At 35.5% G+C, this 25,749-nt stretch overlaps 1 protein-coding gene across 4 annotated transcripts in view; it reads right to left on the bottom strand.

The window, feature by feature from the left end:
* The window catches only part of ROBO1 (roundabout guidance receptor 1), a 414,221-nt gene that overhangs the window by 329,823 nt on the left and 58,649 nt on the right, over window positions 1-25,749 (bottom strand). For all 4 annotated transcript variants that reach the window (XM_015129100.3, XM_077994321.1, XM_077994320.1 and 1 more), the window contains exon 2: window positions 10,266-10,592. In XM_015129100.3, coding sequence (XP_014984586.1) covers window positions 10,266-10,592 — 327 coding nt within the window. The remainder of the gene's footprint in view (window positions 1-10,265; window positions 10,593-25,749) is intronic.

Below are 25,749 nucleotides of genomic sequence, written 5' to 3'. Positions count from 1 at the left end.
AAAGGTGGGCCCCAAGTCTACAATAAGAGAGTGACAGGTGGACTTGGAAGAAAAGCACATTCTAGGTAACAGAAAAACAGAAAGTATACTTTCTTGGGATGGTGATGGGATGAAGCATACCAAACCACTATAAGTCATTTTGAGCTCACAAATCCTAATCCAAACTCCCAATTCCATTTGCACAGTCATAGGCTTGACCTTCACCTTGTCATCAATTGCATCTTCTGCAAAATCTCAACTTCTACTATTTAACTCTCCAAAATTAAGCCAAATCTTGGGTTCCCAAATCTAATCCTCTCTTTTCTTTTCATCTCTATTACTATCACCAGCTTCAAACTACCAACATTTCTCGCGTGGAATACCAGAATAGCCTATTTGATGTCCTCTGATTATTATGCAACTCATTCTCTACACATGTAACACTCAGGTACAGCGTAGGTGATGTTTTAAAATGTAAATCAGATCCTGACACCCCACCATTGCATATTGCCCGGTAATATCCACATGTAATTCAACTCTCAGCTCTGACTAAATTCCTTCCTGGCACTTGTCACAATTAAGCATAAAGTTATTTATTTGACTAGTTGCTTATTTTGTTTCCCCCCTGCCCCTCCCGCCTCCCATTGTCCTGGAATTTCCATGAAGACAAGAATCATTTCAATTTTGGTCACCATTGACTAGCTAGAGCTAAACAAAATGTCTGTAAGAAGTTACTTAAAAAAAAAATCACTTTTTTTTTTTTGGACAAACTATATTTCGGTATTCTTCAAATTTTTATTCAATTTCTGACTTTTAAAAACATTTTCTTTTCTTCTTCTTTTTTTTTTGGAGACAGAGTTTCACTCTTGTTGGCCCGGCTGGAGTACAATTGCATAATTCTCGGCTCACAGCAACCTCCACCTCCCGGGTTCAAACAATTCTCCTGCCTCAGCCTCCCAAGTAGCTGGGATTACAGGCATGCACCACTATGCCCGTCTAATTTTGTATTTTTAGTGGAGATGCAGTTTCTCCATGATGGTCGGGCTGGTCTTGAACTCTTAACCTCAGATTATCCACCCGCCTCGGCCTCCCAAAGTGCTGGGATTACAGGCATGAGCCACCGCGCCCAGCCAAAAACAACATTTTCAATGTCCATATTGCATATCAAAACAACAGAAGAACTTTTATCCACTGAGGACATTTAACCATGTTTTATTCTAACCTGACAAAACAATGTACAGCAAGTATAAATTTAAAAAGGTTTAAATTGTCCAGGTACAGTGGTTCATGCCTACAATCACAGCACTTTGGGAGGCCAAGGAAAGGAGATCACTTGAGACCAGGAGTTTGAGACCAGCCTGGGCAATACAGAGAGATCCCATCTCTACAAAATATAAAAACAAAACAAAACAAAACAAATAGCCTGGTGTAGTGGCGCACACTTGTAGTCCCAGCTACTCAGAAGTTTGAGGTAGGAGGATCACTTGAGCCCAGGAAGTTGAGTCTGCAGTGAGCGGTGATTGTGCCACTGCACACCATCCTGGGTGACAGAGTGAGACCCTGTCTCAAAAATAAAAAAAAGTTTAAACTGATAAGTAGTGAGAACTTCAGTTAAACTATAAGGTATTAATTAAAATTAATTATACTAAGGTTTAAATTAAATTTATGAAGCAAAAGTTTTAAATACAAATTATTCTCAAGTTAGTCTATGAATATGAGAACGATTTCTAGCATTTAAATACTAAGCAAATTAGGGGGATTAAAAAGAGTGATCTGATGATAAGGCTTGAGAGATAACCAGATGCACCTTTTCATTTTATTAGTTTTTAAAGGCAGTACTGTTGATACAAGGAGACACTGCCAAGAATTTCCCATAAATAACAAAATACTGAATTGATATTCCAGACGTCTCAAGGGGATTTATATCTAAGTATCAACTAGTGTTGAAATACTCATCTTAGCACTTTCCAGCATGTATGAATATCGGCTACTTTTCAAGAAAATAAAAGGGGTAGCTCATGCGACTGGTAATAAACTACGTCACCCTTAACCCCAAGGTTGCCAGTCTGAATCTGTTCCAGGACAGTGTATCGAGTACTACTGAACGCAGTGATATTGACAGCAGCTGTTTTGCAGCATCCACCCAGAGAGTCAAACTTTTCCATTTAGTCTTTATGACATAGACGACTATGCATCCCAACACACCTAATGTATGTTGGCCATCTAAGAAAACAGTAAATATTACTGAACAGTAAACAGCTTTCCACAGAAAATAAGAAAATACACATGAAATACCTGCTTATAGGATCGTTCTGTACACAACGTGCAGGAAAAAAAGACTAGACAGATATGCACCCAAAGTTCAATAGTACTTATCTCTGGATAGTGGGATTGCAAATGCATGTATGTATTTTAAAACTATTCTATAATTAGCATATATTACTTCTGCAATCAGAATGTAAAATATAATTTTATACTATTTTTATAAAAATGATTTATGTAAGCTTATAAATCATCTTCGTGGACCTGTGATGGATAATAAAAAAGGAAATTGTGTAAAGTACTCCCACTCTAAGATCTTTCTAGAAAGTTGCTAAAGATTAATATATACTTCTGTGAGATTAAACAGAAAAAAAAACACAGTTTGCATAAGAAGCTAACTCAACAGATATGTGAGCCTATAATCTGTTTAACTAAACATAGTTTTAAGATAGATTATAACCTGAGGTTATTTATTGCTAGAATGAATACTACATTCTCTGACACAGCCATCTTCTCTAACACCCATACTGAAACGGTCAGCAAACTGTCCTTTTTTGCTGAAATGCCCATTGAAACTCAAATCTTCTCTTTCTGGCCATTAGCACTGAAATCTCTCATATGGATTATGAAATACAGGTTTCTAGTTTGATATTTCATATTAACTACTCTTTGGAAAGCAAAATCCAAAAACATAAAGAGAATTTTATGTGCTTTCAAAAGAAAATTAAAAGTGTCTTTTTTCTTAATGTATATCCAAATACTTCTGCTTTTTTCCCGTCAAATACAGAATTCATGCTAATATTTACTTGAAGAGATAACATGCATATACCTCACTCATGAAACAATTTAAACTTGATATTTGAATGCAACAGGTGGACTGATGGACTTGCTACTTACTGACATCAGTGAGATGTCATGATTTTCTGATTTTTTTTTTCTGGTCATTAAAGATGATAAAATATTAATAAAAACCCAAATATAGTATTATGCCAGGCAATGACAGAAGAACACATTCTGAGTGATAGCAAAAAAGTCTTTAATAAATATAATCATGTCATGGAACTTAGCAGTATTGCTTCTTTACTTAACTGGACAAAGATAAATTGAAAAAGAAAATTTGAATATAAAAGTTATAAAAATAAATTTGTTCCTGAACCAATACTGAGTGGACTCAAGACTATTTGCATGTCCTGCATCACCAATGAGGATCCAAAGGGTCAATTTCCCGCATGATCGATTTCAATTCAAGATGGAATTTAGTATTTTCAGTATATTCTTTACTTAATCAGAAATTAATTTAAAGAAATTTAATAACTGAAGCATTTTATTTAAATTTTAGTATCTTAGCAAATATATCTTCAAATTCAAAATAAAGTAAGAACTGATCTCATTTTTGAAATCAGAACTGTCCAAGTCCCCTTCAGATAAGAGGATCTGTTTAAATAATCTTTCAGTTCTCTAGTGTCTAACCATAATGGAGGTAAAGAGAAAAAAGTCGTGAAAACAATAGCAACAACAATTGAGACTTACGAATTATAACCATGTGCTAGTAACTGTGTTATATATTTTACATGCGTTATTTCATTTAATCATGAATCACTTTTGGAATAAAGAGCCAGTACACTTTAGAGCATAAGTGTACAAAAAAGTAACATGGTGTTTAAAATTGTTAAACTAAACCACCCTTTAACAGTCTTCCTTTGAATACCGAAAATAAAAATAAGATGTATAAAAATGTTTTAGAATCTGATCAAAGCATTTTCAAATGGTACATATTTTTAAAAGACAAAAGTAGAGGAAACAAGGAATATTTTAAAAGATGCAATACAAAGCTAGTTCAATTTCAAATATAAAAAGTCTGTCAAGTAAAGATATATACATATATGTGTGTGTTTTCACAAAGACCATCCACTTTTGCCAAGAGTTAGTTCTAAGCTGTGGTGCTGATACCTCAGAAGTCAGGGATTCTCATCTATTCTAAGCTCAAAATGGAGGACCCAATTTCCGGTCTTCATGCTATCACCGATCTGCTCTTTGATATTGAACAAATCTTTCCTTCCCTCAATCTTCCTGATTCACACATAGACACAGACACACACACCAATCAATCAATCAGTATTTTATAATAGCATATGCTATTTCCACTCCACTTCATCTCATCTGAACCATGTGACCCCTAGGAGTAATCCTTCCATGGTCCCTGGACTGATTTTGGAAATACATTCTATGGTACCGAGGTAAACATGTGGCTACTCAGCATGCATGGCCAGTTCACGCTCTCGTTTTACCCACATGAGGAAAACTGTATAATCTGAATTCTAAGCATAATTTACTACTAATAACAATGAAATAACATTGAAAGCAGCGAGAAAATATTCCTTCAAAATGCATACATTTTACTTCAAAGCAATTACTATTAAAAAGCACTCCAGTTAGTAAAATCTAAAGAAGACATCATCTTTAATTAATTAACAAAATATATATACACTTTTAGGAAAATTAGTTCTTCTATGGTTTTGCTGCTAAGATAGCCAGCAGATGTCTGCCTAGTCTGGAGGGAATTTCTCTTCCTCAGGAGAAAACAGCTTAAATGGAAACAAATAGCCATATGCTAACTGTACACTGCTTAGCAGATGATGTAGACAGCCATGTTCTACAATGGAAAACATGAGGGTCAAGGTTCAAATTAACTTTCTTTAAACTTCAATGTAATTATCCAAGATCAAATTACGTATTAAATATAAGTTGTGTCAAAGATCTGTACTATCAATTTGTGGCAGGCATAACATGGAGTTCTAAGATTAATCATTGGTGATATTGGGTACAGGAGAATAGACCCACAAAATATTTTCCTAATAAGCTTTTAAATAGAGCTAATCCAAAATAAGCAAGAAAATACTACTCGTAAGACCTTAGAAAGGTGAGTTTGAAACTGAATTAGATGAATAGTGAATTTTTATGAAAACAGCAAAGTATTCTAAATTAAATAATTTCATATTCTCATCAAGAGGTGATTATTGGTTTGCAAAGAAAAATAATCAATGAAAAATAAACTTTAAAACCACATTTGTGCATAAAAATTGTTTTCTTTTATAAAATCAAACTTCAAATAATTACAAGTGAAAACATTAGAAATAAAAACTACTACACATTTCTTAGCATTCCAATGTTTTGACTTTATAATTGTGTGAGATAACTTTAACTGCACCAAAACTGTTTTTGAGAAAAAGGTTTATAGCTTTTACTACACAGCAAAGAACAGCAGCAAAACATAAACCAATATCTGCACTGAGGTCTACCCTTGTTATAATTGGGATATAAATGAAAATAAAAATAAATACTCCCCCAAATAACATAAATAGAATAACTTTGGTGCATTACTTCAGCTTAAATAAATATTAAAGGCACAATAGACAAAAATATTATTTCTATACAGAAATAAAGGTTTTAAATGGCATTCTATATTAAATTTTTTTCAATGTTTGAGAGGTCGACAATTGTTAGGAACCAAGAAATACAGTTGTTGTTACAGCTGTAAAACTTGGTTTAAAGGCAAATAAAACACATATAAATGTTTTTAAAAGCATTACCAACAACTGCGCTATGAAACCTGTGTTGCCTCAAGACACTTTTCCTCAATGTTTTTACTTGGGGCGATAGTTTCACTAAGCAATTAGATGCAATCTTTGTCTTCCTGTGTCTGAGCCTTAGGGAAAGTAAGAATAGTTCTCATTGAACTTCTGGTACCTAAACTGAGGAAACATTTTTTTACGTAGTAATATTTTCCAAGAAAAAATAAAACCCAAACTATAACAATACTTTACAGGCTTAACTGACAGACAGCAAATGAAGCCCGTGCTTTCCCCTCACCTTTACCCTGTTTATGTCACATACAAAAAGCTAGTTTTGGCTTTAGGACTGAAACGTCTTCAAAATGGTGAATTAGCAGTGCCCATCGCCTAAAATAAATAACTGAAATACAGTGAATGAAATTACTACATATCCATTTGTAGTGCACTGTAGCATGATTTTTCTAAGAGTTTCTAGACTTTGTAAACACACAAAATCTTTTTAACTGCAGAGTATTTAATTTTTGCAATAAACTTGTGTCTAAATCATACAATTTGCCCGAATGAAAATATGCTTTTTTTTTTTTTTTTTTTTTTGAGACAAGTTTATACTCTGTCACTCAGGCTGGAGGGCAGGGAGGCAATCATGACTCACACCTGCCTAAATCTCCAGCACCCATGAAATCCTCCTGTCTCAGCCTCCAGAGTAGCTGCGGCTACAGACCTGCACCACCATGACCAGCTAATTTTTTTTTTTTTTTACTCTTTGCAGAAATGAGGTCTTGCTGTGTTTCCCAGGTTGATCTCAAAGTCCTGGCCTCAAGTGATTCCCTGTCTTGGGCTCCCAAACTGTTAGGATTACAGGCGTGTGCCACCATATCCAGCTAAAAACATGCTTTTAATAACTGCAATTAAACTAGTATAAAAATTATTCAAAGCAAACACTATTCAACTTTTTTCAGGGTTTCTTTTTTTGTTTTGTTTTGCTTTTTTTTTTTTTTTTTTTTTTTTTTGAGACAGAGTCACATTCTGTCGCTCAGGCTGGAGTGCAGTGGTGTGATCTCGGCTCACTGCAACCTCTGCCTCCCGGGTTCAAGCAATTCTCCTGCCTCAGCCTCCCGAGTAGCTGGGATTATAGGCATGTGCCACCACGCCCGGCTAATTTTTGTATTTTTAGTAGGGACGGTGTTTCACCATGTTGTCCAGGCTGGTCTCAAACTCCTGAACTCAGGCTATCTGCCTGCCTCAGCCTCCCAAAGTGCTGGGATTACAAGCATGAGCCACTGCGCCTGGCCCAGGGTTTCAAATATTTATTATCACTAATAAGAATGCTTATTATAAAACTATCCTTATTAATGTTAAACTATATTTGATAAATATTTACTCTCTCTATATATATATATTTCCCCATTTAAAAATATATTAATTGTTCCCGAATAATATCTTAAAGTATTTTTAAAGTACCTATATTTTTCAGTCAATTATAATGTTCTTTTTTTCTCGGGAGCTTGAAAACATTTTGGAGACATAATGATGAACATCATCCTAAAATTTATGAGCCACACATTCAGGGGCTCTGTATTTTAATATTTTGCCGGTAAAAGTGATATAATGATCTTATGGCTGGTTTCAACTCCATGATTGTATATTTGCTGACTAAGGCTAGAAAGCTTTTCCCATAATGGCCTCTCAAGGTAATGGAATGTCTAGCTAAGAAAGAGAACTTAACTGGCAGCTAATAGTATCTTTAAAATACCCACACAAAAGCCAGGTTAGAAAAGACAACTCTTGACATCCTAGTGCATTCAAAGTACCTGGATCACGCGGCGGTAAAACTAAAGGTGTTTGCAAACGAAGCTCTAGAAAGTAAGCATTTAGTCTTTTTTATTCAAGTCTGTAACTTTTAAAAACATTCTGACAATGATAAAAACACAAACAGAGTAGGAAATAATACAGAAAAAAAGTGATTTTCAATATCTGAAAACATCAAAGTTGGTAAATAACTCACTTATAAGCAATTATGATTCCAGAGAACAAACAATCACTATTTTACCCTCTGTAGTTTCTTATCCACCAAAATAGGAGCTGGGTTAGGTCATCTATATCACCTTTTTAATTCTCTAAATTAATTTTCAGATAACTTAGTTTTATCTCCACAGAGAATAATTATTCTTAAATATAAATGTGTCAAAAGTTACAAAGATACTAATACCATAACTTTGAAATATGACTTTATCAAAATATGCAGTTGGTCCTCTATATCCATGGGCTCTGTAACTGTGGAATCAACCAACCACAGATGGAAAATATTAGGGGAAAAGAAATGATAGCATCTATACTGAATATGTATGGCTTTTTTACCCTTGCGATTATCCCCTAGACAATACAGTATAGCAACAATTACTGTAAGAACTATTGAACGTAATCCAAACATATTTGTAAGTATGGGGGGAGGGTGTGCATAGGTTATGTGTAAATACTATGTCATATATAAAGAACTTGAGCATCCATGGTATTTGTATATACAGCAGTCCTGTAACCAATCCACATGAATACTGAGGGAGGACTATACGTTCTTTTATAAATAGGTCAAACATTTAAACTTATTCTGCATGGGCTACCTTTCAAGTTGGACTTAAAAAACAAACAAACAAACAAACAAAAAACTAGCCTTCTGTGATGATGATAGCTGTCATTCACCTCACTAATTTAGTTCCTAGACCTTTACTGAGAATGAAGACACTAAGAGAAAGGCCGTAAGTTCATTGTTAGTTAACTGTGAATAGGCAAATATAAACTGGATTGGAGAACTTCAAGGACATATTTTTAAAACGAATAGCTAGTTTTAACATAGTTGTAAATGGCTGCTTTACTTTTTATTGTATCTAATTATATTTTACGCCCATATCAGACACTTTTGGCAATTCTGTCTTAGGTAACACGAGGCTCTGGGAGGGCGATCAAGTTATTCACATTCTCCGGGGCTGATTTCACGTTAGTAACACGATCGAGTTGGAATAATCTGTCTCTAAATTCCTTTCCACATTTATAACTTCATAATTATACGCATGCATCATTTTATACTTATTTAAGTTATATTTGAATATTGAAGACAACTTTGGAGACTATGAAAACTAATTATATAATTAAAATCTCGAACATAAACTTTTTTATATAATTAAAATTTTGAACATATCAATTACCTTGGAAAAACATCATATACAAATATATATAGTTATGTATATAGTTTTATAGAAAATTATATATAAAGTGAATTGTATCTAAATTTCCTTTGTCTCTCCAATCCCTATGCAATTCTCAATTTTTGTCATATTATATACAGCAGGATCCTTTCAAGGGAATGAAATCATTTTGGCTACTCCTTGAATGTAGATAGAAAATAAAAGAAGCCCAATTCTTATTCAACTGCAGTACAAATCTGTCCTATAGACACAACAGTTTAATGATTAGTCAATAAATCCTTCTTGAGGGTAATTTCAAATAAACTGTATTTGGTGCTAGTGTAAATAAACTGAACCACCAACTACTTGAGGATAACATACACCTGTTTCCTTCCAAAGGCACCCCACAGTGGCCAAGAAAATAAAATATAAGGCATATACTCATACTTTTTTGATATAGTTTTAATAGAAATATATTTCTAAGAATTAGAAATGGTTAAAACCCTAACTTAAACTGCCAGTTGAAAGTATTTTTCTTAATGAAGACAAATTTTTAAATCCCACGGTATCTTATTTATAGACAAATTCTCATATGTAGATATGTATAAATGCATGTGAATGCACGCGTGTGCGTGTGCGCGCGTGTGCGCGTGTGTGTGCGCGCGTGTGCGTCTGCGTGTGTGTGTGCGCGCACGTGCGTGTGTGTATTTTTTGGCTATTCACAGCCATGATCCCACTACTGATCAGCATGGGAGTTTTGATCTGTTCCATTTCTGACCTGATCCTGTTCACCCCTCCTTAGGCCGACCTGGTGGTTCCCCATTCTCAGGAGGTCACCATACCGATGCCAAACTCAGTTTGGACACCCAGTGGGCAGGGTGCGGTACAGCCCAGAACTCCTGCGCCCAAGCAGTTCACTTGCCTCAGTGTCTCAAGTAGCTGAACTATAGGCAGCACATGGTCCCCTATTCAATATATTTAAAAGTAACAAAGGAGGGGGTAGAACAATTTTAATAAAATTTTCCAACAGAAAATCACTCCCAATCAAAAGTCAAATCATTAATCAACGCTGTGTAAATCCCAATTTAGCTTGAATAACAAGTTAGGATGAGAAATACAGATAACTCAAATAGTAGATTGTATTCATATATAAAGCTAGAGATTATCCTCAGGTAAGGCCTAGGATACAAATTCAACTTTTCATTGCCATGATCAAACAAATGAGGCCATTCTGCCACCCCCCTGCCAAACACAGAAAGCCCAGTTTACTTACTGGCTACTTCCAGCGATGCATTGTGGCTCACGGCCTCTCCAAGGTAATTCCTTGCTACACAGACATAGACCCCTTCATCAGGTCTACTTTTCCGTCCATGTACTATGCGTAAGAAAAATAAAGATCCACTTGGCAGCAACATTCGGTGTGAGCGAGGGTCATCTTTGTCTGTCTCCACTCTCTCTCCCCCTTTATACCATTCAATAGTGGGTGTGGGGCGGCCTTCGGCTTTGCAGTTCAAAGTTGCAGGTTCTCCTTTTGAGACAATCAGGTCTGAAGGGTGTTCAACAATGCGAGGTGGAAAATCTTCCTGACGAAGACGGGAGCCTGCAGAAGAATTGACAAAATATCTTCAAATATCACTTGAAAACAGTTAATCGCTTATTTCAAAAGCATCGGCTTCACCATTACTGTTTAAACACTGCATAACATTGGCCTACCCTTCCTACCCTATTTACTAACAATATTTCTGGTGTCTGCCTTGACTACACCTTCCAATTCCTGAATCCTTTTGAGTCTCCACTCAGAAACTTCTCTAGCCTACACACTGTCTGTGCAAATCCTGTCTGCTCCTCAAATCCCTGATCCATAAGTCCTTTCAGAACCCATTACATTGCCTGTCTCTATCATGCATGTGCCCGTTTCTGCGGAGGAATGTGGTAGAGAAGTACTGAATGGCTTCCCGAGTATTACAAAGAATGGCGCGGCTCCCCGGAATCTCCTTTTCAACAAACAGCAGTCAACACTTTAACAAAACATATGCTATATACTAATGAACATTTACATTCAAATGTATAATAGCACTGTCCTTTATGTAGACTTTTATATGTTCCTAAATAATAACAAGTATATACACTTCCCCAGTTTTATTAATAAATTAATTTTATTAATAATTTATATTTTAATAGACTTCAGAGGTGAAATGCTAAGTACCTGAGTTTAAATAATTAAATATACTATTAAATGGTAAAGGATGTTGAGTGAGGGGCTTCATTCTGCACTTTACATATTACTTAATAAATGAAGCCCTGAGTGTCTATGTCATTTAAATATTTCCTGTGTCTGTACCTTATTGTTTCCAATGAGATTATAATCTCAAAAACAGGAATGATGTTTCATATCTTATAACATTCCTATCTTATTTCTGCTTATATAGAGTAAATATGTAAATTTATCAAAGATTTCTCAAATTCGACAGCCAAAGGCCTTACTGAATGGAGTCCCAAACTTTGCCCTCATCTAGTATTTCAAGGTCCATGAATAAGGCAAAGTAGACACCAGTCTTCCTCTCTTTCTGTCCCCTAGTCCTTCCCAAATTCCTCCCGAAAAGTTCTCAAATTAATCTGCTTAGCCTCGTCTCTACAGCCAGCTGCCATCACAAGTCCAATTACCGTCCCTTTCTACCAGGATGTAGGAAAGCCTCTGAAATAGTTTCACTTCAGTGTAGCCAGATGAAGGCTCTGAAATGCAAATATAATGTGGGTTGTCTTCTACTTCAGTGGCTCTTAAAATAAACTTATGGCTCTTAAGGTAAGTCTTTAACTAGACCTACAAGAGCTACCATGTTCATTCCCTGATCCAGCTGTCTAGACACTTGCTGTTCCATGCCTTTCCCTGCTGTCTTCAGCCTGACTTCTGTTAGCTCCACAGATGCCTTGCACATCCTACTGCCACATGACTTATGCGTGCCACAGGGTCTGGGCTTGAAAGAATCTTATGCTAGAATACACCTACTCTTATTTCAAATCTCTGCTCTCCCTAATCTTTACAAGAAAGCTAAATGTTGGTTTTATAAACCTAAATAGCACTATATAGCTACCCATGGTAAGAATGATAAGAATCACAATATATAAATCTATTTGTCTGATGCTATTTGTCTGTTTTTCCCACCCTTCTGTAAGATCTGCGGGTCTGGTTTTGCTCACGGAATTTCCCTTATGCTTGGCAGAGTGCTGTTCACATTATAGTACTCAGTAAACCATGTGTTGAATAAATGACAAAAAAGAATGAAGTGCTGACAAGAAAGACCTAACTAAGCAGAATGAGATGAAGTTTAAGAATCATGCATTCTATGACAAGACAGGAAAATATTTTATTTTAAAAAGTTATAACTAATATGTATACATTCAACCTTTAACAGACTGTAAGGCCTACGAGAGGCTTATTTGTATCTGTTTCTAATTTGTAACTCCTCCAACTAATGTTTTTTCTTAGTGAAATGAATTAATGATAATAGATCTATTATTTATGTCCACCATGAAACAAAAATTATAATTTGAAATGCTAATAGTTTTATAATCTGAAACGCTAATAACTTTAGCTTAGTGCATATATACAGCATGCTATAGATTCTTTCAATGAAACTAAGCTCTAGAAAGGGAGGAAATAAACTAGCAATATAAAAGAAAAAATTACTTGGAAACTCATATTCTCTAAGGCTATGTTGAAGCCAAGTGAAATTCAGATTGGATTTTAGATTAGTCATAACAGTCAGTGCTATACAACTTCAGAAGATTAAGTATTACAGTACGTTCTTGGCCTTTACCCTTGGCTGGAATTCTGAAAGGTGGATGCTAAGGAGGACTGACTGCTGAGGAGATATTTAATTAAAGGAACTTTTATTTTAAAATCTGAAAGTCCATTTCAGATAGAAAATAGGGATATATAGGTTGTCATGAGAATACAAAGCAGGAGCACTTCAGATTGCCTGAGCACGACAGAGAAGAAACTCACACACACTACATTTGAGATAAGCCTTGAAGAATGGGTCAGCAAGGGAAGGCAGGAGATGATTTCACCCAGGAGCACAGGTACAGGAGTGTGTGCTACGCTTGCGGGACCTGCAAGTGGCTTAGTACGGCCTGAGTATAAAGTGCATTTCGGAGATGGTGAAATATAAGTATGAAGAAATAGCTAAAAGAAGTAACATCTTGGGCTTTGTACACTGAGCAACAGTTTTGGAACCCAGTGGAAGGCAGCCAGAAACCATTAAAAAATTTTAAGCAAGGGATGGGTATCATAAAGGCTGGTTTTAAAGAGCTCACTATTGGCAGCATGAAACTGGACTTAACAGGATGAGCCAAAAAGGAATTAGTGAGGACCCATTTCAAGCAATAAATCTGAAAACCAGGGTCAGGCATGGTGGCTCATGCCTGGAATTCCAGCACTTTGGGAGGTCAAGGCAGGAGGATCACTTGAGCCCAGGAGTTCAAGAAGAGCCTAGGCAACACAAGGAAACCATATCTCTATAAAAAACGTAAACAATTAGCCAGGTGTATGATGCACACCTGGAATCCCAGCAACTCACAAGCTCAGGTGCAATGATCGCCTGGGCCTGGGAAGTCGAGGCTGCAGTGAGCTGGGATCGCACCACTGCACTCCAGCACAGGGACAGACGGAGACACTGTCTCAAAAATAAAGAAAGAAATCCGAGAGCCAGAATCTAGCCATTAACAGACAGAAAGGAAAACAGATGGAAGAATCTCAAGATATTAATTCACAAAATCAACAGAATCTAGCCACTGACAGTATGGAGGAAAAGGAAATGCAAATGCACAGGATGGAGGAGAGGTAGAGAGTAGTGAGTTTCCAAGTTTCTTGTCTCTGTAATGGGTGAAGAGCAGTGTTTCACTGAAGGTAGGGAATAAGAGAGTGAAATTTGGTAAGAGGAAGAAGGGCGAAGAGATAATTCATCCAGTATGAGACATGAAGAATCTGGGATACTTCTAGAATATCCAAACGGTGTTGACAAGCTGTCAATTGTATGTCCCTAAGTTTGACCACGAAAAAGAAATCTCAGCTGGAAAGTCAATTAGAATAGAGCCACTGATGAAATCCACAGGAAAGATCAAAACTGTCTGGGGAAGCCCAGCTGAGTAGTCCCAGCGCCTCGGCAGGCTGAGGTGGAAGGATCCCTTGAGCCCATGAGTTGCAGGCTGCAGTGTGCTATGATCACATCTGTGAATACCCACTGCACTTCACCCTGGGCAACACAGTAACACCCCATCTCTAAAACTGTTTTTTGTTTAAGTCCAGAGGGATTATGTACAGGAAGTAATGACCAATTACAGAATCTGGATGTCACCCAGGCTCCACTAAAGTGCAGTGTTTCTGAGGGTTTGCTCTGTCCCTAATTTGCAGTCCCCTATAGCGAAACCACAACCAAGTATGGCTTTGGGAATGGAACTCAGGACCAAGTTATTACCATGATGTTTGTACAGAACAATTCAGTAAACATCTCAGCAATAAAAATGTTTTCCATATTATTAAATGATAAATTTCTCAAAAGGCTCTAAGAATACTCTTTCTTCAGATTGTTACTCGGCATTGCTTCAAGGAAGAGCTGCAGTTCTCAGGGTGATTAGTCTGCTAATGCATATTATGGTGTACAAAAGAGGGGTATAATACGCAGCATTTCCCAACTTATTTGGCCACTGAACTCTTTATTTATTTATTTATTTATTTATTGCAGAATATCCCACTGACTGAACTTTGCTTCTAAGAAACACGTTTCAAGAGAAAATATACACTATCGAGCATGTGATAATTTGAGGAGAATGAATAGGATCAGCAAAAAACCTATTATTTGACTATTAAGCCAATACCTTTGGAGGTTATAACAAAATATAGAAATCCCACGTTTCTCATAAAGTATAACCTTCAGAAAAAAGATCTTCCAATTTCTGAGTGATATTTATGAGTGACTGGTTAACTTCAATAATAAAAACCATAAATGGTAATCATCATCTTTATTTAAAAAGTATAATGAAGTATTATTTGTTACAAAGTCTAAGCAGGAAGAAAAGGAAAAGAAAACTACTATTAATTATCCACCATCTTCGTTATTACAACAACTTTATGAAGTGTGTGTTGCTATATCTGTGCCCATATGGAGGAACCGAGACTCTCAGCTGTCATTCAGCTGGGAAGTGGCAGTGCTGGAGTTCAACCCTAGTCAGATTCAACGTCCTTGCTTTTTCAAACTATTCCATAACTACTGCATTCATTAGTTAAAATCCACAGAGAAACATCCTTGTTCATGCTTGCTTCCAACACGGGAGGTGTTCACTTTGATTGCTTACTTTTAAAATAGAGATGATAAAAACATCGAGAAACGGCCAAACCTGTTGACATCTGGTGTGTTTCCCCATGCACAGCATATCTATCTGCAAATGATTTCACAGTTACTTCATTCAGCAGAGACCCTGGTGACGAATACATGGAGACAGAAAGCTTTCCATGTATCATGCCACCTTCTCCAAACACGAGCTCACACTGCTCAGTAATATCCTTACATGATCAGTTTCTCATATGCTCAGAACCTCAATTCCTACACAATTGTTTGCACAATTAAAATTCAATATCATTGGTTTCCAACTCTTTTTCTGCCCATATACTTCAGGGTTTTGAAAACCTATATCATAAATATATATATAACCTATATATATAATATACCATATATAATCTATATCATGGATATATATAACTCTGACTCACTTTCTTAAAGGAGAACTTTAAGGGAGTTACACCAGGTCAAATACGGAAGAGCATATATAAATCTCGGAAGAGTGCAGACGAAAGGCTCCAAGTACCAGATATCAGTGATTGCAATCTTCCGCCCTAGAAGTGGTGTCCACCTTCACTCTGTCACATTTATAATATTATATATTTACGTACAGTATACATATAATATTCTTGACTCATTATTCATAACAAGCTTTCTCTCTTCAATCATAAATTCCACATTCCTATAAGACATCTGATAACCATCATTCTAGTAACGTTCTAGTTATGTTAATTTGTATATATTTTATGTAATAAGATACAAAATCTATATCCCAATTGGCAGAACCAACTTCCAGGTTTCAACCACATTCTGCACAGTAAACGTAATAGTTACAAAGAGGAGGGAGGGGGGGGAAACCACAGACTGATGACGTGAGGCTTTTAAAAAGGAACAAGGATGATACTCTCACTGATACTGTCAACTGCCCTCTGCAAGAATCCTGATAGAATCTTGAGAATTCACTTCAGGCAAGACCAGTATCAGGGAAAGGGCAGGGGAGGATTCCTTCAACAACTGCCCAGTTGGAAGATAAAATATAAACATGAGTGACTGAAATATCTAAATATTTACACAACCACAGCTGGAAAAAGATATACACGTAAGTGCTAAGTATTTCAAGGAAATATATCAAAGTCACATGAGATTTATGATGAGGAAACCAAACTCCTAGTTGGATGTAAACTGCTTCCCCCTCTGAGAGGTCACTTTTACACAAACACAGAACGTAACCATTAAAGAGACTGCTCTTGTTACTATTCTGCTGAGGTAAGCATAAACATATGTATTAAAAGAATTATATATATAATTTTATTCTTTATTCATGTATATGATTTTATATTTTTTTCTAGCATGACAATATTTATCTTATGGTTTTGTTTATTTGTGTTTCAGGTCTGTTTCTTAAGAGACTGAGAAAAAAGAGTATTTATTTTATTAGTAGTTTTGTTTTGATCCAACTGTTTTCATACTCTGCTGTATAAAATTAGAAAACCTAAAATGATTAAAATATCTGTCTCCATCAAATATCATATTAATGTATCCTGCAGCACAAAAATTCTTATAAAACTTCTAAAAGCACAAGAGGAACAAATTCAGTGAGTAGCTGACAGACACACCATAAATATTAATAGACAATTTGGCGACATCTGTCCAAGGTGCAGACAGGGATGTACAGAATTGCCTCAAGGCAATTATATATATAATATATAAAAACCTATATATTTATATGTAGGTTTAAACCTATATTCTTAAAAGGGCCTTGCTGCTTAACACTTTTATTTAAGTTCCATTTACATTTTAAGGAGCAGAACTGCCTCCAATTATTAACATAAATCCTATCATGGGCACTAATCCTGTAATTTTCCTGTCAGAATTTCATCCTACAAGAAGACATTTGGTAAAAAATAAGAAGGCAGCACCCATTAATTACTCACTGTGTGGAGTAGATTTAAATATCCTCTATTAAGTTACACACATTTCCAAATACTCATGCTTACTATTGAAATAAGAAGTATAAAAACAGTCCACACTCTACAAAAAAAGCTAAGTACTTTCACCTGAAATTATATATAGTACATGAATACAAGGAAAATGGAATGGATTATAATAACTACATGATTACTATATTATGCCATTTTCCTCAGCTACTTTGTTTTATCCTAATGTCTCTTGATTATAAACTTCTACCTAAGAAAACACTATTTAGAGGAGAACTTCTCCAGCCAAAATTTAGAATAACCCTAACATTTAACTGAGTGCCACTGGTAGAATTTATCATCTAAAATGGTTACCAAAATAGACCAAAAGGAAGTTCCAAGAGTGAGTGCCTGGTGTTTTTGTAATATTCCTAAAGAATCTAATATCGTATGGCTATGTCTCCAGAGACAGGAAAAAGATTGGCAGTAGCATAAGTTAAATTTTAGAAACAATTTTGCCTCCCCTCTCCCATTGTTAATAATATATAGACAACTAAGTAGGAGAGGCTTCTCTGTCATAAGACCCAAACATCACAGAAGCTAGAAGGGCAGTAACTGCAGAATTGTCACGATTGAACCAATTCAGGCAAGATTTCATCCTGAGCTGTAGCTAAGGGAATTGGAAGGTTGAAGCTGGCTGGCTGAGTTCATTTTTCCTATTTGCCCCTTAGTAAAATGCTCAAGTAACATGCAAACTGAAGAATTTTACTTTCTGTAAAATACCAAACAAATATATTTGCATGTGTTAAAGTTCAAATTCTCTCAATCTCCCATCCACCAATCTATCCATCAGTTGTTTACTTGTATATTATTCCTATACTGTAGTATGAATTGTGTTAAGCACTGGCAGCACAAAGAAACATGAAATAGAATCCCCGATCTTAACAGCCTTTTAAGTCTACCAAGGGAGGCAGAAATATTAACATGGAAAATACTGAAAAATAAGAACCATACAAGATAAGACAATAGTAGAAGAAACTGGAATCAAAGGAAGAAACAGCGTGAGGGTGGAGGGGCATAAACTACTATAACATCTAGGGGGAAAGTAGTTAAAACTAGAGACGGGATTCAAATGGTCTGGGTTCAAATCTAGCCTCTGGAACTTCTGAGTTGTTTGAACTCGAATAAATTGCTTAAACTCTCTGAATATTAGTTTCCCCATCTGTAAAATGAGGCTAAAATAATACCTACACTTTATAGGTTAGCATAAGTTCTAATGCGCAAAATAATATTACATTGATCCACGAGTTGGAACCATCAATCAAGTATTTTGGAAGTCGTCATAAGCACCATTATTTGATTTTAGATTCTCCTCCTAACTCTCTTCTGGAATTACATTAGGATTCTTAGTAATCTGTAGAAGAATTAATTATTTTCCCTAGATTTTTAAGAAGCACTGAAAATAAAGCTAAATCTTTAGTTTTAGTTGAGCATTCAACTTAAAATAATTTTCTACGTACACAGGTCATGGCAAGTTTTGGCATAATTCCAGCAAAACATCATTCAAAGGAGAGAAAAGGAAAAAAAAACTACAGCATTTAGCATCGCCAACGTACTGTTTCACTGAGAAGCACCAGAGACTGAGTAACTAAAGCCATCTATAGTAAAGCATCTCTGTTCCTTGTGAACACATTCCAAATACATCCACTGAGTAAATGTATTGCTTTCAAAATTTTAAAGACACACTAGTGCTTTTAAAATATTACTGAGTGAATAGTCATGTTGTTTTTCATTTCCTTTTCACTAAAAATACAAATATACTATGGGTAGCCAGAGTATAGGCTGTTTGTAATTGTGCATCCATAATACTCATTCTAATGGACCAAAACATTTAGGTCTGAAAATAGAATATAATACAACAAATATAACACAATATAATATAGTGGCTTATTTCAGCTGTTAGAACCAATCAGACCTTTGAAATGTTCACTGACAAAGGAATTTCGGCAATATTTTCAATGGTGAAAAACAGTATTTGGGTGGTCCTATGATTTTTTTATTGCTATGGAAATATAGTTAATTATAATCTTGAGTTTTCTTTATATTAGAACAAATTATATGGTACTGCAATCAACGTGAATCTGTGCTTCATTTCTTTCCTTACAATATAGAAATAGCAGATGGTTATATATTTGAGCCAACAATAACCTCAATATACAGAACATGAGAAGATTCCTCTATTGAAGTGGCAACTTAAAAGTACTCTTAGAACTTATAAAATAAACCTTGCTTACCAAAACTACTTTGTTCTCAATTTAAATTTCTAAGGAGAGAATATTTTTTTTCTTAAGTTAATCTTACTTTTGTGTCTAAAACCTTTTTTTCTTTTTTTACTTTTAGGTTCATGGGTACATGTGCAGGTTTGTTACAGAGGTAAACTGTGTGTCATCGGGGTTTGGTGCACAGATTATTTCATCACCAAGCTGATAAGCATGGTACCCGATAGGTATTTTTTCTGAACCTCTCCCTCCTTCCCAACCTCCACCCTCCGGTAAACCCCAGTGTCTGTGGTTCCCCTCTTTGTGTCCATGTGTTCTTACTGTACAACCATGTTTTTAAGCTATCCGTTTAAAGTACGTAAAAACAAGTATGAATATAACAAAATTCCTTAACCATAGGAAGGTTTTTAAAATGATCATTAAAGTAATATTTTTGAGTTCTTTGTCTAAAGAGTTACATTAGATTTTCATGGAATCTGTATATTATAGATATAATTTGCCAAAAGTCAACAACCTAAAATCAATTAAAGTACTAAAAATAAACCTTTCAACTTTTGAATTAGGCAATATCACTTGTGTTATACTTCAGTAACCCTTGATTCTAGGTGGGCTACTAATGTCTGCAAGATAGCATATGGGATTGCAATTTTAAGGCTAACTGTCTAAAAACAATTACACTTTTAGAAAACAAAATACTTAAAATAACCTTTTAAAGGATTACCGAGAAATCCCTATAGGAATGCTGTCAACTTCACTCATTTTAAAAACTCAGTCAGTACTTCTGACATGAGTAAGAATTTCTGAAGAAAACCTTTTACACATTAGCAAACTAGTTGCATTCTTCCTCTTCTGATATCTTCCTCATCTCTTTCTCATTATATCTTGGCTTTAGCTCTTGCAGATTCTAAGGGCACCCTAACAAGATACTGAGAAGCAGCTTCTAATCATTTAGCACACAAGATATAGAAATCTGAAAGGTATTCCAAATGTTAACTTAAAATCTAAATTTTAAGTAATCATAAATACTTAAACAGCATCTCATGGTACATACTTCAGTAAATATTTAAATGAGTAATTAGTAATCTTTATTTTCTAAAGGGGTAAGTAAATAATTCATCATTCCAAAAGAAATGTCTAGTTGATCTAATAGACAAAATAAGCCATAAATAAAATATTTTAAAAATTATTAACATGTATACAGCTTAACATATACACAACTTTTAATGCAAAAACATTAGAATCCCCCAAATTTTCCTAATTCTAAAAACATTTTATTATTGATAATATGTCTACATGCATTTGTGATTTTGTATTTTAATGCAACTTTGAAAGGGAAATCTATTACTTTAGTAACTATCTTGAGAGTGGTTTAATTCTTAATTTTGAAGGAAGAAAGCCATAAAAACAAGTTTTGTTGAAATACTTGTGTTTAACTAAACAATTAACCATAACTGAAATATTTCCACATCCCCATTGCCTGGAACAGCACCTAGCATGTGGCAGGTACTCAATAAACATCTGTTGAATGAATAATCAATAATAATGGAAGAAGAAAACGTTAAGTGATCCCATAGGTATTTATACCTAGTGGTATAGACAAGCATCATTCTTGGAGCAGTCAGTGTACCTCTGAGCCGAAGAGAAAATAAGGAATAGGCTTAATTCTGCTTATGGGAAGCAGAAATCCACAAGGGAAGGGAGCCCTGAAGACACAGCCTTCCTGTAAGCAATCGGCGATACAAGGCTCTTGGCCCATTCACAGCTGGAAGCTCTCCTTAAATTTAATTCTGAGGACACTGAAATCTGAAACCGGAACACAGTATCACGTGTGGTACAAATACGAGAATTAACAGAGGTGTAAGTTGTACAATTCTAGCTTAAAAGACAGATTGAGGAAAAGAGAGACAGAAAAAGAGACATAGAAGAAAGGTCTGAGAAGAATCTTAACATTATTTCTTAGAGGCTGTTGAGAAACGTATAGTTTTTGTTTCCTTCTCTATAAGCGTGTGTCGTTTCTAAATAATCCATGATCTTCTGGTGTTATTTTCATAATAAAATATTTTATTTTAGAAGTTCCAAAAACCAACAAACGTTTTTTGGGAAAGTATGGAGAAAATAAAACTGAACCTTTGTTAACTCTTTTGTGTTCATTTATTTACCCAAAATATATGTACTAAACGTCCATGCTGCACCAGGTCTGTGCTAGGTACTGGTGATACAAGAATGCAAAAAAAACCTTAAAAAAAAAAAACAAAACAGTAAGTAGTACCTGTCTCTCTCTCTCTTTTCTTCTAGTTATTAAAGATGCAAAGTTAATAAAAATGACAAGTGACACTGTATGCACTTAAACAGTGCATATGCACTTATATACCTCTTAGAAAACTTTTTAACATAGGGGTCCATAAACAACCATTGAGCAAATGTGAAAGTTGTGCATGCAGAACTGCACGCAGCACAGTTAGAATGAGTGGGAGCAAATGCCTCTGACAAAAATAAGCTTTCCTGGAAATGCGAAAAGCCTGAGTGAGATTACATGAATAGGGACCACAAACCCTGAGGCGCATAGCTGCTCAGTCATGCCCTGTGTGATCCCCAGGAGTTAAAAGACTGGATATGGATTTAAACCGATTAACAGGTATCAATTGCCGCTTCTCTTTAGGAGGCAAATAGACCTAATTATCTTACTTATCTTCCATGCCATTACAAGCTAATTCCTGGTCTACACTGCCCAGGGAAAATCACTTATTTAAACTTTAAATTATTTTTCACTTCACATTTGATTATTTTTAAGCATGTGTGAGATCCTTCAATAACAATAAATTAAACCCAATTACATTATCAAAATATACTTTCTTCCTACTCAGCCTGTAATAACTGGTAATAACTGATATATCTCAATATGATGGGTTTTGCTCCAGCTTTCTACTAGCACAGAAACTACAACTGAGATAGAGAGAGGTGAGCATAAGGTTCTTGTTTTTTTAAATATATAAATTTACTTTGTCATTAATGTTAAGACAATATATAATACAGTCTTTTAAAAAATAAGAGGATTTTTCTTTTGAAATAAGTATTTTGTTGACTACATATATGCATAAACATCTGCTTTGGAGAAACCTAGAGTGAGGTTTAAAATATAGATAACTCTTTCTTACCTATTCAATCATAATCTCTGGGTACAAAGACTAGTCACTGGTCTTTACAGGCATGCAAGGTGATTTCTCATGTACCCTAAAGTTTTGGAATCTTATTCCTTAAAGAGCTTTGAAATAAAACATTCAAACATTTGTTAATTCTCAAAATAACTTTAAACTGTAGTTGGAGAGATATTCAAGTTATAATTCTTATTTATCCATTAGGCTAATAATTCCAAATAATGATGTGTTCGAGAATTAGATACATCTCATCATTTTAGGACCAACTTCTGAGAAATGCCTTCCAATAAGTACCCTCAGTGTGAAAACAGGAATATCTCTTCTTCTGAACACAACTTTCAAATAAAACAATATATTAAAAAATGCACGTATTTCAAGTTTATTGATGACTTAGTAAGATTAACCAATTCTTTTAAATACAGGAAACTTCTCCTGGGTTGACCAATTCATCCCAGTTTAACCAGGATCACTCCAGTTTTATAGTTAAAGTTTACCTCAATCAGTCCCTGGTAAACCAGGATGCTTGGTCATCCTTTCGTCGTCGTCTTTTTTTTTTTTCCTTGAGTTCAGGTCTTCGCCCAGGTTGGAGTGCAGTGGTGTGACCTTGGCTCTCTGCAGCCTCAACCTCCCAGGCTCAAGCAATCCTCCCACCTGGGACCACAGGCGTACACCACCACACCCAGCTAGGTGTACACCACCACACCACCACACCCAGCTCATTTTGTTTATTTTTAGTATAGATTTTACTATGTTGCCAGATGTGTCTCGAACTCCTGAGCTCAAGCCATCCTCCTGCCTCAGCTTCCCACAGCGGTGGGATTACAGGCATGAGCACAGTACCGGCCCCCTTTCTTCTTAAGTCAAGTGGAACAGACTGAAAGAGCAAATATCCCATCCAAAAAAAGTAATCATAGTAACTAGTACCAACAAGCATATTCAAATTGTCCTATGATGTAAACTGTTTTAAAACAAAGAATGCATTACATCCTAAACTACAGCAAATAAACATCACGGTCGGGGGGTGGGGGGGTCGGTGGTAAAGGAAAAGTATCAGAAGTTCTTGGCTGACTTATTAACCAAATTAAAAAAAAAAAGTTTACTGAAAGGCAATATGTGTGAAAGAAAGGGACTGTCACATGACTATCATATTTGATAAACTGTAGTTTTATTACAAGAGTAGAATAGTCTACCCACTGTGAAAATACAGAAATAAATCCAACGCAAAGAGGAAAACTATCGTAAATTCTCTACTTGTTTTTTATGTTAATTTGAAACCCACAGGAATAATAATTGTTAAATGGCAGAGACCCGAGAAGAAAATAATCTAAAACAATGCATGGAAGTAAAATTATTTCAACTCAACAAATATTTACTGAGTAACTATTCTATACAGACCCCTATCGATTGCGGATAGAAGCCCAAAATTTATAGCATTTATGGGCCTGTGATATAAGTATAGTAGACAAGGGAAGAAAGAACAGATCCACAAAAGTTCAATACAGAGCTATATCATAGATTTGCTAAAAGTTTTGTAAATTCACCCACTATGTGATCAACAAGGGATATATGCCACCTAAAAGCTTCACAATGATACCATGAAAAGCGATATAGCAAGATGTGACAATAGAGTATCCAGTGGTTAATACACAGACAGCACAACATTTCAGCAATGGTAATTCCTTGATCATTTTCACCTGATTCACAACTGGGGTTAGCTTGGAGGCGGAAAAGGTACAATCAAGGATTATTAGTCAAAAGTACATGCTTTTGGGGAGTGGGGGAGGGTGGCAGGGTTAAATTGTAAGATCGAAAAAACAGCCAGCTCCTTCTGCAGCAAAAATTATCTAATCGAGCCGGGAAATAGCGGTGCCTGTATCCCAGCTACTCGGGAGGCTGAGGTGGGAGGATTACTTGAGGCCAGAAATGTAAGGCTGTAATGAAGCTAAGACCACACCCGTGACTAGTTGCTGCACTCCAGCCATCTCTAAAAAATATAGAAAATAGAAAATTAAATCTAAACTTAATTTTTTAAAAAAACTTATCTAATCAGAAATACAGTGCTATTAAAAATGAAAATCTGTAAATATCTACCAATGCAAATAGTGGTAATATTAATATATAATATAGCAATATACTTTTATAATATAGTGTTAATATATAGCAATATATTTTATAATATATTAATATATTATATAGTAATATGTATTTGTAATATCTATTACATATTTTATATATTATATATAAACTTAAAACAATTATTTTATATTTACCTGACTAAAAACACTATGGAAGAAGACCAGTTAAAGGAATACATAATGGGTCCGGGCACGGTGGCTCACACCTGTAATCCCAGCACTTTGGGAGGAGGAGGCAGGCAAATCACGAGGTCAGGAGATCGAGACCATCCTGGCTAACATGAGGAAACCCCGTCTCCACTAAAAGTACAAAAGGTTAGCTGGGTATTGTGGCGGGTGCCTGTAGTCTCAATTACTCGGGAGGCTGAGGCAGGAGAATCACTTGAACTCAGGAGGTGGAGGTTGCAGTGAGCCGAGATTGCGCCACTGCACTCCAACCTGGGCAACGAAGCGAGACTGTCTCAAGAAAAAAAAAAACAAAACAAAACACATACACACAAAATGGCACAGGGTACAGAAAATACTTAAGGAATTAAGTGTTTTTACTGGTTTTTCCCTTCATAGACTTTTTACTTGGCGAACTGTAAGCAGATCTGTTCTTTTAGTGTTTTCTGTTTTGCATCACCCTCATCATGGCAATACACTGTATGCATAGTCAAATGGAATCTTATTTATGCCACTTTTCAGAATTCCCATTTTCCTTCATAATAGTTTTGAACCACAATGTACAAAACACTATTTTAACTGCAATTTATAGAAAATTCCCTCTCTCTGAATTATTACCACTATACATATACTGGCAATACTTTCGTGACCTTCAAACTTAGATGTTTATCCCTCTTCGCAAATCTGACACCCAAAAGTATGCAAAAGCCCTACCGAATTACAATTGTAAATTTTTCATACAAAAAAAATTTGAAAAGTCAGGGAGAAA

Source organism: Macaca mulatta, chromosome 2, assembly GCF_049350105.2.
Source record: "Macaca mulatta isolate MMU2019108-1 chromosome 2, T2T-MMU8v2.0, whole genome shotgun sequence".
Classification (NCBI taxonomy): Eukaryota; Metazoa; Chordata; class Mammalia; order Primates; family Cercopithecidae; genus Macaca; species Macaca mulatta.
This window is presented reverse-complemented; position numbering and strand designations above follow the sequence as displayed.